A 17,348-nucleotide genomic window follows, 5' to 3' on the forward strand; every position below is an offset into this window, starting at 1 on the left:
TGAAAGTGAGTTCATAGGTTATGGAAGCAGTTCAATGTTGTGATGAGAAGAGTTAGCGATGCTGTTTCAGGAGTGCAGTGGCTGAAGGGTAATAATTGTCCCTGAACCTGGTGGTATGGGACCTGAGGCTCCACTTACTCTGGTTTCCACCCACATTCCAAAAATGTACAGATTTTATGCACCGCAGTCCTGAGGTGGCACTGGATTGAGGAGAGGGAGGGAGAGTTTAAAAGAAGCGAGTGGGGCAGTCAGCACATTTTGCACGCCGCAGTCTTGAGGAAACATTGGATTGTACGTAGTTGGACACTTGGCAAGGACCAATAAAAAGAAGTTAGGTTTAAGTGGAGCGGCCGTTGTGTGAACGGGCCAGTGTTAGAGTGGGGAGTCGAGGCTTTGGCTCATCAAGGCTTAGGGGAGGTGAAGGCCATAGGTAGGTTTCTTTATTTCATTCTTATTGCACATTTAGAGCAAAAGGGATACCAGTAGGATACTGGAATGCTCCTCTTGTAGGATGAGGGAAGGTAGGGAGACTTCCAAAGTCCTTGCCAACTACACCTGTAAGAAATGCATCCAGCTGTAGCTTCTAACAGATCGTGTGAAGAGTTAGAACTAGAACTAAGTGAACTTCTGATCATAAATCTTACACAGTGATTGATCGGTAGGACACTGAGGAGTGCAGTAGAACAGAGGGATCTGGGAATACAGATCCATAATTCCTTGAAAGTGGTGCAAGGGGTTTATAGGGTCATAAAGAAAGCTTTTGGCACATTGGCCTTCATAAGTCAATGTACTGAATACAGGAGTTGGGATGTTATGTTGAAATTGTATAAGGTGCTGGTGAGGCCTAATGTGGAGCACTATGTCCAGTTTTGGTTATTTTACTTACAGGAAAGATATCAATAAGATTGAAAGAGGGCTGAGAAAATTTACAAGACTACTGCCAACTTGAGGACCTGGGTTATAGGGAAAGGTTGAATAGGTTAGCACTTTATTCCCTAGATTGTAGAAGATTGAGGGGAGATTTGATAGAGGTATACAAATTGATTGGGTAAATGCAAGCAGGCTTTTTTCACTGTGGTTGGGTGGGAATAGAGCTACAGGTCATGGATTAAGGGTGAAAAGTGAAATATTTAAGAGGAAAATGAGGGGAACTTCTTCACTCAGAGGGTGGTGAGAGTGTGGAATGAGCTGCCAGTGCAAGTGGTAGATGTGGGTTCAATTTCAACATTTTAAGAGAAATTCAGATAGACACATGGATGGGAGGGATATGGTGGGCTATGGTGCAGATATAGAGTGATGGGACTAGGCAGATTAATCATTCAGCTATGCTTCTGTGTTAGGGTTAGAAATCAGTGCACATGCAATATCGGTGCCTGAAGCTTATGGACTGTCCTCATCACATCCTCAGACTGTGACTCAATGATGCATTTCACTGTATATTTCAATGTTTCAATGCACATATAGCAATAAAGCTAATCAGATCTACCCTCCCCTCCTCTACACCTGCTCAAACTATCTGATATCCTTCACTCCTCTTCAATCCATCAATCACCTTGGGCTCCCAATTATCCACTCCCCCTCTCCTCTTTATACTGTCCATTCCCCTCTCTGCTCTCAGTGCTGATGCGGGGTTTTGACTCAAAACTCCTTTGACAACTCCTTTACCTTCACAAATGCTGCTTCACCTGCTGAGTTCCTCTAGCTGACTGTTTGTTGCATCTCATACATCTCCAAAACTCAGATCTTGGATACGTCTCTACCAAAGGAGGTGTAAGGCACTCCTTCCCTCCGCTAGCCTGCAAGTCACCCTTGGGCAAGGTGTAGCACCTATTTAGACCCCGATCAGGGTGACATGAAGCCATGGGAGCAGGTGGTGGATGGTCGTATGAGCAGCTGGTGCAAATCACAAGTCCTGATTTTGCGACCACTGACACCGGGCAATCTCTGAAGAGGATTGATAATGGCTGGGGTCACCCGTCTTGAAAAGACGCGGCCCAGAAGAAGGCAATGGAAAAGTGCTTCTGTAGAAAAGTTCGCGAAGAACAATCATGGTCATGAAAAGACAATGATTACCTAGGCCGTACAATATGGCACATAATGATGATGACAATGATGATGAAGCACAGATCAGCACTGTTTAACAAGAATTAATTTCCCTCTCTTAGATTGCAATACTGTCTACGTGACAAACTTGATCTCTGTTCTATCACAGGCAACCCCTTTTTCCTTTCCTCCCATTCCTGCTCTTCAACTTAAAATTTATCCCCAGTTCGAATGGTCTATGACCTGAAGTAGTCTGATTCTTTTTCCAGAACGGAAGTAGTCTGATGCTGCCTGACCTGCTGAGTGTCCTCATCTTTTTCTGTGTTTATTTTACAATTCCACTATCTGAGGATTTGTGTTAATAATGATCATTTCACTGGAATAGGTTTAATTGTTTAAACAAACAGGAGATGAAATTATTTGACATAGAGGAGGCCACTTGAGTGATTGTGTCTGTATGGGTTCTTCAGTGTCTTCTAACTCAGTGGGACTTGGCAAGATAACATAAACACAAGAGATTCTGCAGATACTGGAAATCCAAAGCAACACACACAATATGAAGGAGGAACTCAGCAGGTCAGGCAGTATCTATGGAGAGGAATAAACAGTCAACTTTTCAGGTGAGGTAATGGGTACAGATTCACTTTCCATTCAGAAATCTGATGGTGGAGGGGGAGAAGCTGTTCTTAAACTTTGTGTGTGTGTGTGTGTGTGTCTCTCTCTCTCTCTCTCTCTCTTTTCAGGTTCCTGTTCTTCCTCCCTGATGGTAGTAATGAGAAGAGGGCACATTCTGGTTGATGGGGTCCTTAACGATGGATACTTCTATTAAGTGCTTATGCAACCGTTTTTCAATTAGGAACAATAACTCAAGACAGATTTGAAAACTATTTGACAAATATTTTATTTGGTCCAAGATAAACTGAAAATCAATACATTGATTTCTCCAAAATATGCACAAAATTTATGCATTTGTGCATAAAAATATCATTTGTAATATACACTATCATTCACTTCAATTGTTTGCATGATTTGTCTTTTTTCCCCTTTCTCTTTCACATCGGGTGTTGGTCTTTATATTTATTTATCTTTGATTGGATCCTTTCAGGTTTCTTGCTTTGTGGATACTTGTAAGCAAACAAATCTTAAAGTTGTATAATTTATACATTCTTTGATAATAAGTGCACTTTGAATCACTTAAATATAAATTTCTTCATATAAAAATAAAAGTAAATGAATTAATACAACAATAATGGCTTCGAACTTGTTTACATCTGATGCAGAGGTGTTGCGAATGAGCATGAAACAATCGTCATTCACGCAGAGTGTGACAAATGACCGTGGACACTGACGTGGCCAGAACTCTGCCCAGACTGTACCGTGTGGGCAGCATGGTGGCGTAGAGGCTAGCGTAATGCTTTATAGCACTGGAGTTCAACACCCGCCACTGTCTGTAAAGAATTTGTACATTCTCCCCATGACCGCGTAGGTTTCCTCCAGGTTCTCCAGTGTCCTCCCACATTCCATCGGGGTTACTAAATTGAAGGCGCTGAAAGCATGGCGCAATTGACACACTTCTCTATATATTTCGATGTACGTGTGACAAATAAAGCCAACCTTTAATCTTTAGGCCAACACTCCCAGTTCTCTCATTCATGCCTGGCAGAAGGAGTGATGGGGCTGCCAGCTCAGAGCCAATGCCCCAGAAGTGCATCGGAGGGACGACAACATTGATTCATTGAATGGAGAGAAACTTCATCACTCGGTGGAGGCTCAGCACTCAAAACTGAGATCAATGGATGGTGAAATATTGAGGAAATCTGTAGAAAATGGGATGGTGCAGGAGGGCAGTAGGAGGTGAAAGATCTGAACTGATCTTATTGAATGGCAGAATTGGTACCTGGAGGGTGAATGGACTGCCCTTGGTTCTGATGTTCTAATGTGAAACCACCATGTGTAAGGTGGCAGGGAATCACTTAGAAATCACTCTGAAATTGGTTCTTCAACATACAATACAACAAATTAACAGTAACAATGTTTACATAATGCCTGTCATAACAAAATGCCTCTTGGAGATCTAGGGAACCACTGGAGATACGTATCCAAGTGATCCCATGCCTTCCAGAGATACAGAATGCAGACTCAGTAGTCCGGATCAGTAAAACGAGCTCTTGGAGGAACTCAGCTGGTCAGGCAGCATCTGTGGAGGTAAATGAACATGCAACCTTTTGGGTTAAGACTAAGGTCCGTGTGGATGAATGGCCTCGACCCAAAATGTTGACTGTCCATCTTTCTCCATAGATGCTGAATGACCCGCTGAGTTCCTCTAGCAACATGTCTCTTTTAAAACTAATATCAGAATCTGTTCTTGTGTTGTATATTCTTCTAATACAATGTTTTACTGGCTGTGTCCTGACTCATACCAAGTTCTATTCACCCATCTCCTGTGTGCTTGCTGTCCCGCACACATCCCCACGCAGTTAGCCATGAGGGGTGCTCTGTCCATGAGTTAGGTACCCAGTTATTACGGGGAAACGAGGATCACCCACCCACAAGGACTAGGGACTGATGCCTCTTTTCCCTGGTGAATTTGGCTCCACACCACATTGGACCACTTAGTTCAGCGGTAAGGCCGTAAGGCATAGGAAAAGAATTAGACCATTCAGCCCATTGAATCTGCTCCGCCATTCCATCGTGGATAATTTATCAACCCCATCCTCCTGCCTTCTGGTGTGCAAGCAATGTTAAACCATAAGACCATAACTATCAATTCCGTCATCCAAATCATTGACATAGAACATAAAAAGAAGCAGTCCCAACACAGGTCCCTGTGGACCACCGCTAGTCACTGGCAGCCATCCAGAAAATGCCCCCTTTATTCCCACTCTTTGCCTCTTTCCAATCAGCCAATGCTCTATCCGTGCTGGCATCTTTCATGTAACACCGTGGGTTCTTAGCTTGCTAAGTAGCCTCGTGTTTGCCACAGCTCCATGATTCAGGTTCAATACCGACTGTAGTGCCCTTGTGTGGAGCTTCTAATCACTCCCTATGACTGTGGATTGTATCCAGTACCTACATTTTCCTCCTACATCCTAAAGGCTGATAGGTTACTTGGTCACTGTAAATTGGATGGTCGGAGAATGAAGGGAGAGTTAATGAGTCTGCCTCAGAGAATGACTTACAGGGAAATTAATGGGGAAATAGGAATAGTGAGATAGTTCTAAGAGCTGGCATGTAGTCAATGGGCCAAATGGTCCCTTTCTACATACTAGAGAAGAGGAATAGGAGGCGGGGGACATTCATTACCTTCAGTTAATTCTTGAGATTATGGGTGTTCTGACGATCATGTCAACATTCCCTTTGGCTACGAAATTATATAAATATCAAATTTAAATTTAATAATTAGCCTTTGTGAAAGGGAGTTCTAAATTTCTATCAACCATTAAGTGTAGAAATGTTTCCTAACTTCACCAGAAGGAAATTGCTTTAAATGGGGTTGAGAGTGAAAATAAATCACCCACGATGGAATAGTGAATTAGACTCAATGGGCTGAATGGCCTAATTCTGCTCCTATGCCTTATGATCTCATTATCTTAACATCTATATCATGGGTTCTTTAATATTTCAAAATGCTTTTCCCCGAGATTGAATAATTTCTGCCCAAGCTCATTTAATGGGACTTGGTGTTTACTTCCCAGATAGACCTTCTATTGATCACCAGTGCTCATCGTTCTATCTCTCTCGTGTCATTCAGTCTTTCCAGAGCTTTACCCTGTTGTAGATTATTCCTTCGGATCTCTCTGTTCCCATGTCTCAAACTTACTTCACAGCTCTGAGGTCTTTTTATCCCTGTAGTGCAGGAGTCCCCAACCTCGGTTAATGGTAAGGCTCCATGGCATAGAAAAAGTTGGGAACCCCTGCTACAGTGCATTGCTGATGACCTGAAGCATTGATGTTGTTTTCCTCTCCATAGACGCAGCCTGACCTGCTGAGTATCTCCTGCATTTCCTGCGTTTCTTGGGGAAAGAATGAGTTTTAGCAATATTCCCCTGCAAGCCACACAAAATGATGAAGGAACTCAGCCAGTCAGGCAGCTGGAAGGGAACAAACAGTCAACGTTTGGGCCGAAACGCTTCTTCAGGACTGGAAAGGAAGGGGGCCAAAGCCAGAGTAAGAAGGTGGGGGAGGGGAAGGAGTACATATGCAGGTGAAGGGGAAGGTGGGTGGGGGAGGGGTGAAGACGTAAGACGCTGAGAGTTAACAGGTGGAAGAGGTAAAGTGCTGAAGAGGAAGGAATCTTATAGAAGAGGAGAGTGGATCCCCCAGAAGAATGGATAGTATTTTGCATAGTAGAGGAATTAAAGACTATGGGGAAAAAGCAAGTAGATGGAGATGCTTTCAATGGCCAGATCAGCCATGATCTTATTGGACAGTGGAGCAGATGGCCTACTCCTGCTCCTATTACCTATGTTCTTATCGACCAGGGGAGAAAGGAAGAAGGGAGGTGATAGGCAGGTAAGGAGAAGGGAGGAGGTGAGAGGAAACCAGAATGGAAATGGTGGGAATGGTAAAAGAGACAAGAGGAAGAGTGGAGAAATTACCAGAAATTTGAGAAATTGATATTCATGCCATCAGATTAGAGGCTACCTAGAAATAGGAGGTTTTACTCCTCCAGTCTGAGTGTGGCCTCATTGTGACAGTAGAGAAGGCCATGGACAAACATGTTGGAACACTGCCAGTGTTACTAAAAGTTGCAGGCTCTCCCAACGTAACACTGACAGGTGAACTTCTCCGAGAGGTAGCGCAGATCCTCCACGGAGGCCTGGCCTCTTGCCACCAGGCCGCCATTTGCCTTCCTGTGGATCTCGAAGTTGCTGGGGTTCAGGTGGAGGTAGCTGTCGGAGTCCCAGTGTTTCCTCAGGCACCTGCCATTGCTGCCACACAGCTCCTTGCTGCACAGCCTTGCGGCATGGGTCACGTTCAAGACGTAATGGTTCAGGATGTTCTCGACGTAACTCTGCAACATGTTGCAGGTGTGCTGCGGGGGAGAAGGAAGAGCTGTGTGAGCAGTGGTACCACTCCACTGATGGGACGTGGACATCAAAGTCAAGTTCATTGTCATACGCACAAGCACATATATAAATTCAAATTCGAAGTATATTTATTATCAAAGTGCCTATAAGACACCATATACTACCCAGAGATTCATATTTTTGCAGGCATTCACAACAAGTACAGAGAAGCACAATAGAATCAATGAAAAGCTACACCCAGCAAAGACAGACAATGTGCAAAAGACAACCAATTGCGCAAATCCAAAAAGAAAAACAAATTAATAATGAATAATTAGTAACACTGAGTAAGGATATGTATGAGAATAAGGGTGCCACAGTTGCACAGTGGTTAATGTAATGTTTTACAGGGCTAGCAATCAGGGTTCAACTCCTGCCACCATCTGTAAAGAGATTGTATGTTCTCGCCATGACCACGTTGTTTTAAAGTTCAAAGTGAACGATGGGATGTGGAAAGTCAAAGTCAAATATAAATGCAAAGTAAATTTATTATTAAAGTACATATGTAGCTCCATATACTACCCTGAGATTCATTTTCTTGTGGGCATTTACAGCAAAAAAAAGAAAGACTACAGACTTTATGGAAAAAACTATACATAAACAAAGACTTGTAAGCAATGAATGTGCAAAAGAAGACAAAATGTGCAAATAATTAAAAATAATAATACTACAAACATGAGTGGTAGAATCCGTGAAAGTGAGTCTGTAGGTTGCAGAATTAGTTCAGCGTTGAGATGTTATGTTGATTTAGGAGACTGACGGTTGAAGGGTAATAACTGCTCCTGAATCTGCTGTTGTTGGATTCAGTGCTCCGTGTGCTCCAGTCTCCCCCCCACCCCGCCGCGTAGCAATGATGTACGGGTTAGAGTTAGTAAATTGTGCTGCCTGCGATAGAGAGCAAGTCTTATACAAATAGCATGAGCGGTTTATGGTTTTTCTCTCTGGAGCAAAGGATAATGAGAGGTGATTTGATAGAGGTGTACAAGATGATAAGAGGCATAGATAAGGTGGGCAGCCAGGGACTTTTTCCCAGGGTGGAAATGGCTAATATAATGGGGCCTAATGTTCTGGTGATTGGAGGAAAATATAGAGAGGACGCCAGGGGTAAGTTTTTTTTAACAGAGAGTGGTGGGTGCATGGAATGTGCTGCCAGGGGTGGTGCGAGAGGAGCATGGATGAAATCAAAATGGAGGGCTATGTGGGAGGCAGGGGTTAGATTGATTGTAGAGCTGGTTAAAAGGTCGGCCTAACACCATGGGCTGAGGGGCTCGTGCTATGCTCTATAGAAAAGGGACCTCAACTGTCTATGACACTGATAGCATGAATGGCAAATCTTACTTTCTTGGTAGTTGTATTTGAGCTTTCCCAGACCACGATCCCTGCTGCTCCCAGTGCTGCACTTTCGCCAATTGTACTGACAAGATCGGCCTGAGGAAAGAACAAACGTATCAAAGGTTATAAATCAGGATTTGGAGCTACTTAAGTTAACGTGTTTAATGCACTTCATCTCAATTGGGGCGGCGCGATAGTGCAGCGGTTAGCACCATTGTTATACAGCGCTGGCAGTCACCGATTGGGGTCCAAATCACGCTGCTGTCTGTAAGCCATTTGTACATTCTCCCTGTGCCCGGTGGATCTCCTCCAGGTACTCCGATTTCCTCTCACCTTCCAAAGACTCATGGGTTAGGGCACTGGAAGCACGGTGATGCTTGTGTGCTGCTCCCAGCTCAGTCTTCACTGATTTGATTTGAAACAAACAATGCATATCACTTTATGAGTCAATGTTATGAGGTACATGTAGGTATCCCTGTAAATGTAACGTCTTTCCTGTAGCTATCCAGCTTCTCAACAAAACTCACTCAGGAGTAATACCCTGACTGTCCCTGCACAAAATCCGTTAACTGGCCCTTCCTGCTCTCCTTCTTCTGTTGATAATTATTGAGACTGTTCATATGTTCACATTTATTTCAGTTTGATAATTGACGTCTGTGCCTTGTGCTAACAGCTCATGGCTGTTTGAAAATTGTTCATTGTTAATGTGTCGTTTGTTTAGAATCAGAATCAGGTTTAATATCACCAGTATGTGGTGAAATTTAACTTCGCAGCAGCAGTTCAATGCAATACATGATAATATAGAGAAAAAAATCTGTCAATTACAGTAAGTATATAACATAGTTAAATTAAATAAGTAGTACAAAATAAAAATAGATATAAAACGTAGTGAAGCAATGTTCATGGGTTCAACGTCCATTCAGAAATCTGATGGCAGAAGGAAAGAAGCTGTTCCAAAATCGTTGAGTATGTACACCTTCCTGATGGTAGCAATGAGAAGAGGGCATCTCCTGGATGGTAGGGGTCCTTAATGATGACACCACTTTCCTGAGGCATCGCTCATTGAAGATGTCCTAGATACTATGGAGGCTAGTACACATGATGGAGCTGACTAATTTTACCACTCTCTGCAGCTTGCTTCAGTCGAGAGCAGTAGTCCCACCCCCATACCAGACCGTGATGCAGCCAGTTAGAATGCTCTCCACGGTACATCTGTAGAAATTTGTGATTGTTTTTGGTCACAAACCAAACCTCCTCAAACTCCTATTGAAATATAGCCGCTGTCTTGCCTTCTTTATAGCTGCACCAATATGTTGGGTCCAGGTTAAGTCTTCAGAGATATTAACACCTAGGAACTTGAAATTTCTAACTCTCTCCTCTTCTGAACCCTCTATGAGGGCTGGTGTGTGTTCCCTTATCTTACCCTTTCTGAAGTCCACAATCAGTTCTATGGTTTTCAGAAAGATTGCGACACAGGAACACTCACCAGTCTTCATAGAGGAATCAGAGACGGAGAAAGAGTTAAGGCACCAAACCACAATCAATTTATTGATTAAAAAAAAATATTTTTGAGATACAGTGATATAGATTATTTTGGCCCTTCAAGCAGCGTTGCCTAGCAACCTGCGATGAATCCCTGGACCAATCACAGGACAATTTACAAAAAAATTATCCTGATTCTGATGTAACAAATAAAGCTAATCTTTAATCTTTGAAATAGACATCAAATGTCATCCTCCAGGTAAGTGAGGGCCAAAATAAAGAGGGGAAAGACCAAATTTAAATTAGGAATTTACTTTGTTCCCACTGTTTCCTGCCATCATCTTGTGTCCATTCCTTCCGATATGGAAATCTTGTGACTTCTGGTAATGCAGCTGGAAACTTTAGCTTCTGCAGCTGTTTTGATCATTGAACTGATTACCTTGTTGCTTGTGAAGTATGTAGACAATGTTTCTGTACATTCATATGGAATGTTTCTGTGGGAAGAAATCACTTTTATCATGGGTATCCGCCGTCGGATTTCTGAATAAACAATGAATCCATGGACACTACTTCATTATTTTTGCTCTTTTTTGCACTACTTATTTAATTTTTTTTGGTATTTTTCTTCATGTAAGCATATTTTTATTAGTATAATTTAATAGTACTTTTTATGTATTAAACTGTGTGAACAATTTTCACAACATAAGTCGGTGATAATAAACATGATTATGACTCTGGGTATTTCAAAAGTTTACTTAATTAAAGGACCCAGTTAAAATACCCTAATTGAGAAATTTAGGAGCGGGTCCATATGTCTTTGGAATGTGGGAGGAATTATGCATTCTGTTATTGCTTCTCCCTCATACTATCTCAATGCACTGTTGTAAAGAAATAATCTATGGGCGTGGCATGCGAGACAAAGTTTTTCACTATATCTTGTTACTTGTGACAATAATAAACCAATTTACCAATTTAACACTGCCCAACCTTATCTCAGTATGTCTGTAGCCCTACCGATCAGAACTCTTCACCTCCTTGCATGGCATCACAGTCCAAAGACGTACCGGTTGGTAAGTTAACTGGTCATTGTAAATTGTCCCGCGCTTAGGCTAGAATTGAATCAGTGGCTTGCTCAAAAAGCTGGAAGAACCTATTCTGCACTGCTTCCCGATAAATGAATAAATAATAATTAAATATAAGAAGCATCTATATGAGCATTTGAATTGCCAAGGCATGGCAAGCCGAAGACCAAATGTTAGTGAATAGAAATAGTAAAGATAGGACTTGGTGGTCAGTATGTATATGGTGGGCCGAAGGACCTGTTCCTGAGCTGTACAACATCCAAATGTGAGGAGGTTTTCTGTTTCCCCCACTCTTGCAGGCCAAGACTTCCAGACCTCACTCCTCCCTGGGTGACAAAGCGTTGCAGTTAGTGTAACACTTTATAGCACCAGTGATCGGGAGGTTGGGGTTCAATTCCCGCCATTGTCTGTTGTCTCCGTGACTGCGTACGCTTCCTCTGGGTAGCTCCGGCTTCCTCCCACATTCCAAAGGCCTACGGGTTGGGGTCAGTAAGTTGTGGGCATGCCACGTTGGCACCATAAACATGGTGGCATTTGTGGGCTGCCTCCAGTACATCCTCAGGTTGTGTTAGTTGTTGGGGTAAATGACACATTTTACTGTTTGCTTCGATGTACATGTGACAATTAAAGGTAAACTTCGTTTACTTTAGCTCCACGCCCCCTGGCCTTTGACTGTCTACATCTCACATCGTCCCTTAATACATTAAGGGTACCACAGTAGCGTAGCGGTTAGCGCGATGCTGTTACTGCTCGGGGCGTAGGAGTTGCGAGGTCAATTCTGGCATCCTCTGTAAGAAAGTTTGAACGTTCTTTCTGTGGGCGTGTGGGTTTCCTCCAGGTGCCCCAGTTTCCTCCCACAGTCTGAAGACGTGCTGGTAATTGGTCATTGTAAGTTGTCCTGTGATTAGGCTAGGGTTAAATAGATGGGTTGCTGGAAGGTGTGGTTTGTTGGGCTGAAAGGGCCTGTTTCTAAATAAACAAATTATAGTCGGTGTCATGCTCCTCGTGTGCTGCGAGATAGAAATGGTAGTGCACATCAAGTTCCCACTGCAGTTTTTATCCGACGTTGTTTGAAGGGTAAACATTCTCCATCACCGGAGACACCCTGTCCGTTCTCCCTTGTCCTCGTGTGTGAGGATTGTTTTATGCCCACCTGAGTGGGCAGGCAAAATCTGGGCTAACATCTCATATGAAAGATGATGTTTCCAACGTTTCAGAAATTCATGAGAGGGTCATAAGAAGACTTAAGAGGCTGCTGATGCTGGAATCTGAAGCAGCTAACAATCTGATTTTGGGTGAAAAGGTTTTATACTGGGTACCTCCTACCTCACTCTCAATCGTGGTGCAGGACTTCAACCCAAAAAGTTGCCACATCCTTTCCCCACCCAGATACTGCTCAACCAGCTGAGTTTCTCCAGCAGATTGCCTATTGCTCCAGGTTCCAGCATCTGCAGTCTCTTGTGTCTTCAAGTCCTTTGTGAATTTTGTACTCAGAGGTCTTGCGATGGACTTGAATTTGTAGGTAAGAATGCGATCACTAAGCTACCATTTTGCATTAAGTGTATCTTACTGTGAACACAGTAATTTCCATAGATGGAAAATATCTTGATAGGTTGCATCATGGTCTAGTATGGCAATGTGAATGTTTAGGAATGCAAAAAGCTTCAGAGAGTAGTGGATTCAACCCAGTCATGGGTATATCCCTCTCCATCATCTGTAGTATCTACAGGAGGTGCTTGCTCAAGAAGGCAACGCCTATCACCAAAGATTTCCAGCATCCAGCCCATTCCATCTTTTCATGACAACCGTCAGACAGGAAGTTAGGAGCCTGAAGTCCCACATCAACAAGTTCAAGAACAGCTACTCCCCTTCAACATTTCTGTTCTTGAACTTACCGGCAATAACTCAGGCCTTTGCAGGAGGTGCTGCTTCAAGAAGGCAACATCTATCATCAAAGATCCCCACCTCCATCTTCTCACTGCTACCACAGGGCAGGAGGTACCACCGGGTTCAAGATCATTCATGTCATGAATAATTGCACAGTTCCTAATCACTACCTCAGCAGAGCAACACTATGATCACTTGATACTTTTGCAATAAAGTGGACTTTGACTTTATTTGTTCTAATTCTGTTGTTTCTTGTGAAAACTGTGCATAATTTCATTGTGAATGATGCTTCCCTGATGCAACATGCCTGTGACGCCTCTCCAAGGAAGTTTTTCATCGCACCTGTGCATACAGGCACTTGTGTCTATGACAATAAATAAAGAATCCATCCATGTTTCAAGATTCAAATCAGTGCCACTAATCAGCTCTCATATCTGTCTGCCTGATCCAGTCTCGGCCTCAGCACCTTTTCCCTGGTCTCCTCATTTTAAATGTCAGTCTCCACCTTGAATACGTTCAATGATTTCACCTCATCATGAGAAGGGATAACAGGAGTAACATCCAGCTTGTTCTGCCGAACAATGATCAGACAACCCTCACTGAAGCTGAAAGAGCTGTCCTAATCAATCCCTCAAACCCTCTCTCCTGCCTTTTCCATGTACATCTTGATATCCTCCACAGCTTTCATTATAGAATTCCAATGAGGCATCGCCTTCTGAGAGAAGGAATTCCTCTTCATCTCCTTCTTCCACGAGCAATCCCTTCTTCTGAAGCCATGCCTTCTGGCTGGAGATACTCCCACTAGGGGAAATCATCTCGGCATCCACTCTACCATTCCCCAGTAGAATGTTATACAACCGAGTTCTGCTAAACTCTGAAGAATGTATGCCTAGCCTGCTCAGCGCCCCCTCATATGTCAGATCCGTGAGTCCTGGAATCAACCTGGTTAAGCTTCTCTGTGCTGCTTCCAAGGTAAATATAGACTTCCGCAAATATGGAATCTAAACAGTCTGTGCTACTCCAAGTGTGGTCTCCCCAGTACCCCTTAAAACGGCATCAGAATATCCCTGCTGTCATACTTGGAAACCCTTCCAACGTAAGCCAACATTCCACTGACATTTCTTATTTCTTGCTGCCACTGCAGTATGTGCAAAAGACTTAGGCACACATATATATAGTCTAAGTACTGTAGTAATTTTATGTATTGCACTGTACCGCTGCCACATACGAAAAACAAATTTCATGACATATGTGAGTGATGATAAACTTGATTCTGACATGGGATTCTATTGTGGACTGAGAGTGGGAAGGGGGAAGGGAGACAGGAATCATGGTTGGGGAAAAGAGAAAGGGAGGATCAGAGAGACGTTCTGTAATGATCAATAAACCAATTGTTTGGAATCAAATGACCTTGCCTGGTGTCTCAGGGACGGGTGAGTCTGCACCTGTGCCACCCCCTGTCCCTGACACACCTTCTTTGTCACCTGTCCCACACCCCTCCCGTGTCACTCCACCCTCTCCATTCTCAACATCCTTTGCTCCTGCCAGATTTACAAACTCGCTCTCCACTCCACATTAACAAATACAATACTGTGCAGAAGTTTTATGAGTACAAAATCATGAGTGGCCATAGATGTTGAGAATACACACTGTCTTATTTCCAGTGTTGGAGAATCAAAAACTAGAGGGCATAGGTTTAAGGTGAGAAGGGAGAGATTTAATAGGAACTCTTTCACCCAGAGCATGGCCCCATATGTGAACAACATCCCAGGTATCATCAGGGACTGGGGCTATATTATTTTTTGTGACTGTGTTTTGTTTTGCTATTGTAATTATATGTATTGTATGTGGTCTATGCTGTGCTGTGTGTGACTGTCGGTACTGTGCTTCACGCCTTGGCATCAGAGGAACATTGTTTCATTTGGCTGTACATATGTGTATGGTTGAATGAGAATTAAACTTGAACTTGAATGAGCAGCCAGAGGCGGTGGCTGAGGGAGATGAAATAACATCATTCAAAAGGCGCATAGGCAGGCACATAGATAGAGCTGGGGTTCCCAACTTTTTTATGCCATGGTCCCCTACCATTAACCGTGGTGTCCGTGGACCCCACATTGGGAACCCTGGTTTAGAGAGATGAGGCCGAAACATTGGTAAATGGGACTAGGTTAGTTGGGCAGCTAGGTGAGCATGGACTGGTTGCATGAAGGACCTGTTTCCATGCAATTTTTTAATTGCATTTTCATTTTTCCTTCCAAATTGCATAACCCCTCACTGTACTCCATCTGTTAACTTCACACCTAACCTACCTACGTGCCTTTGTGTGCTCTTTTTGCCCTTCCCACAGCTTGTTAAACGAACTCAGTAATTCTGACGATTGACAAACTGTGGGGGTGACTGAGTAATGGCCCAAAGAAACAGCCAGCAAGTCTCTGTGTAGATTTGCAGGGGACCAACGAATAGATTGTTTCCCTTTGTTAAGGTCCTCAGTTGGCAGGCTCTCTCAGCTCCTTTGATCTGGGATTACGGTCAAGCATCAGTACCTCTCCTTACTCGGGAGGCAAGAGAAATCTGCCATGTCCCCTTTGGTCCTCTCCAACCAGGTCGACCGTGGACGTTGCGTGCCACCTGTCTACATGATACGCAAACCAGGGCAGTGTGATACGGAGAGCAAGCTGTTGTCCATGTAGTAGGCATCCCCTCTCCATGCAGCTGACGAATCCAGAGCAACGGCAGAGACTGATACGGTTTGGCACCAGCAGCATTGCAGGAGTTGCCAGTCAGCATCAAACTCAGTGTAGGACTGTCTTAGGGACTCCAGCTCCAGATTTTTCCACCGGGTTTACTCCTGAAGCTTTCCCCATGAGTGCGTATAGCCACAAGGCATCAGGAGGTTTGAGGTCAGAGATTTCCTTTTCCTAGATGAGCTGCCAACCATGGCTGACAAGCCCCATCTGCCCAAAATATTTATTTATAATTAACTTAAGTGGGTAGTACAAAAAGAAAGAAAAAAGAAGCAAAAATATAGAGAGGCAGAGGACATGGGTTCATTGTCCATTCAGAAATCTGATGGTGGGGAGTTCTTCCAGACGTTTTACTCTGCTCCTAAAACATTGAGTGTGTCTTTAGGCTCCTGTCCCCTCTCCTTGATGGTGGCAATGAGAAGACAGCATGTCCTGGGTGATGGGGTCCTTAATGACAGATGCCACCATTTTGAGGAAAAAGATGTCCTTGATGCTGGGGAGGCTAATGCCCATGATGGAGTTGGCTGAGTTTACAACCCTCTGCAGCTTTTTCCAATCCTGTGTGGAGGCCCCTCCATACTAGTCAGAATGCTCTCCACGGCTCATGTGTGGAAACTTGCTGGGAGTCTTGGGAGATGTAGTACGGAAGCTGCTCTGCCCCTGGCTGCAAGAAACTGCGGAGATTTATAGAGACAGCTCGGTGCATCATGGAAGCCAGCATCACCTCTATGGAGTCTGTCTGCACGTACTATCTCATTAAAACAGCCAAAATAATCTAAGCCCACAGCCTCACCAGAATTTCTCCCTTTTCCTCCTCCCCCGCTGGGTAGAAGAGACAAACGCCTGAAAGCACGTCCCACCAAGCTTTGGTTTCTATCCCACAGTTATAAAACTACTGAATGGTCCCCTAGTATGATAAAATGGACTCTCGGCCTCACAGTCTACCTCATTATGGCCTCACATCTTATTGGCTACCTGCACTGCATTTTCTCTGTACATTTAACACTTAATTCTGATATTCGCTTCTTGTTTTTCCTCAATACGCTGATGTGATGAAATGATCTGTATGGATGGCATGTAAACAAAGTATCTCACTGTACCTCAGTGGATATGACAATAAGAGACCAATTTGCTGAGTTAGGTTTTGTGGTACCCTTACGTCAGTGGAGCTTCCCAGCATGCAGCAGTCAAATGAAGCGGTGGCTCCCTCCTGCTACGTCTGCACTACAGCCAATCCCGATGTCTGGGCAGAGGCATTCCACATCCCTCTTGAAAGAACTCCAGAATTCCTAAAGGAGACAGAGACCTGTCTGTGTTCTGACCACCATGCCATGAAGAATGCCTCCAGTGATGCGAGTCATAGCAGGCTGGTTTATCTGGACCATTACATGAGCCACAAAATGCTGTATTTACTTTCAGAAAACCACATCTGTCCAACTGAAATCCATTACATCCAGCGGGATGAACTGGGAAGTCTCACCACAACTATCAGGTTTTACAATGACTTTTCTCAGTGCTGAGCTCTGATATTCTTCCAAGTTCCCTGGCGGCCATTAACAAATAAGGCAAATCCCAACAAATTATGCTGGCATTATCTGGACCGCTTTTTACAAAGTGCAAGCATTTCAAACTCTCTCCAATGATACTGCTCTCTGAATCATTTTTAATGATTTTTTTTTATTTAGCACTACAGTGCGGTAACTGGTCTC

At 43.6% G+C, this 17,348-nt stretch overlaps 1 protein-coding gene across 1 annotated transcript in view; it reads right to left on the minus strand.

The window, feature by feature from the left end:
- Positions 1 to 2,919: 2,919 nt before the first annotated feature.
- Positions 2,920 to 17,348, minus strand: part of LOC140717315 (hyaluronidase PH-20-like) — a 28,590-nt gene continuing 14,161 nt past the window's right edge. The window contains exons 3-4 of the mRNA XM_073030781.1: positions 8,451 to 8,540; positions 2,920 to 7,078 (exon numbers count right to left, since the gene is read on the minus strand). Of these exons, the coding sequence (XP_072886882.1) occupies positions 6,785 to 7,078; positions 8,451 to 8,540 (384 nt within the window). The 3' untranslated portion in view covers positions 2,920 to 6,784. The remainder of the gene's footprint in view (positions 7,079 to 8,450; positions 8,541 to 17,348) is intronic.

The sequence above is a fragment of the Hemitrygon akajei genome, chromosome 27 (genome assembly GCF_048418815.1).
Source record: "Hemitrygon akajei chromosome 27, sHemAka1.3, whole genome shotgun sequence".
In the NCBI taxonomy this organism is placed as follows: Eukaryota; Metazoa; Chordata; class Chondrichthyes; order Myliobatiformes; family Dasyatidae; genus Hemitrygon; species Hemitrygon akajei.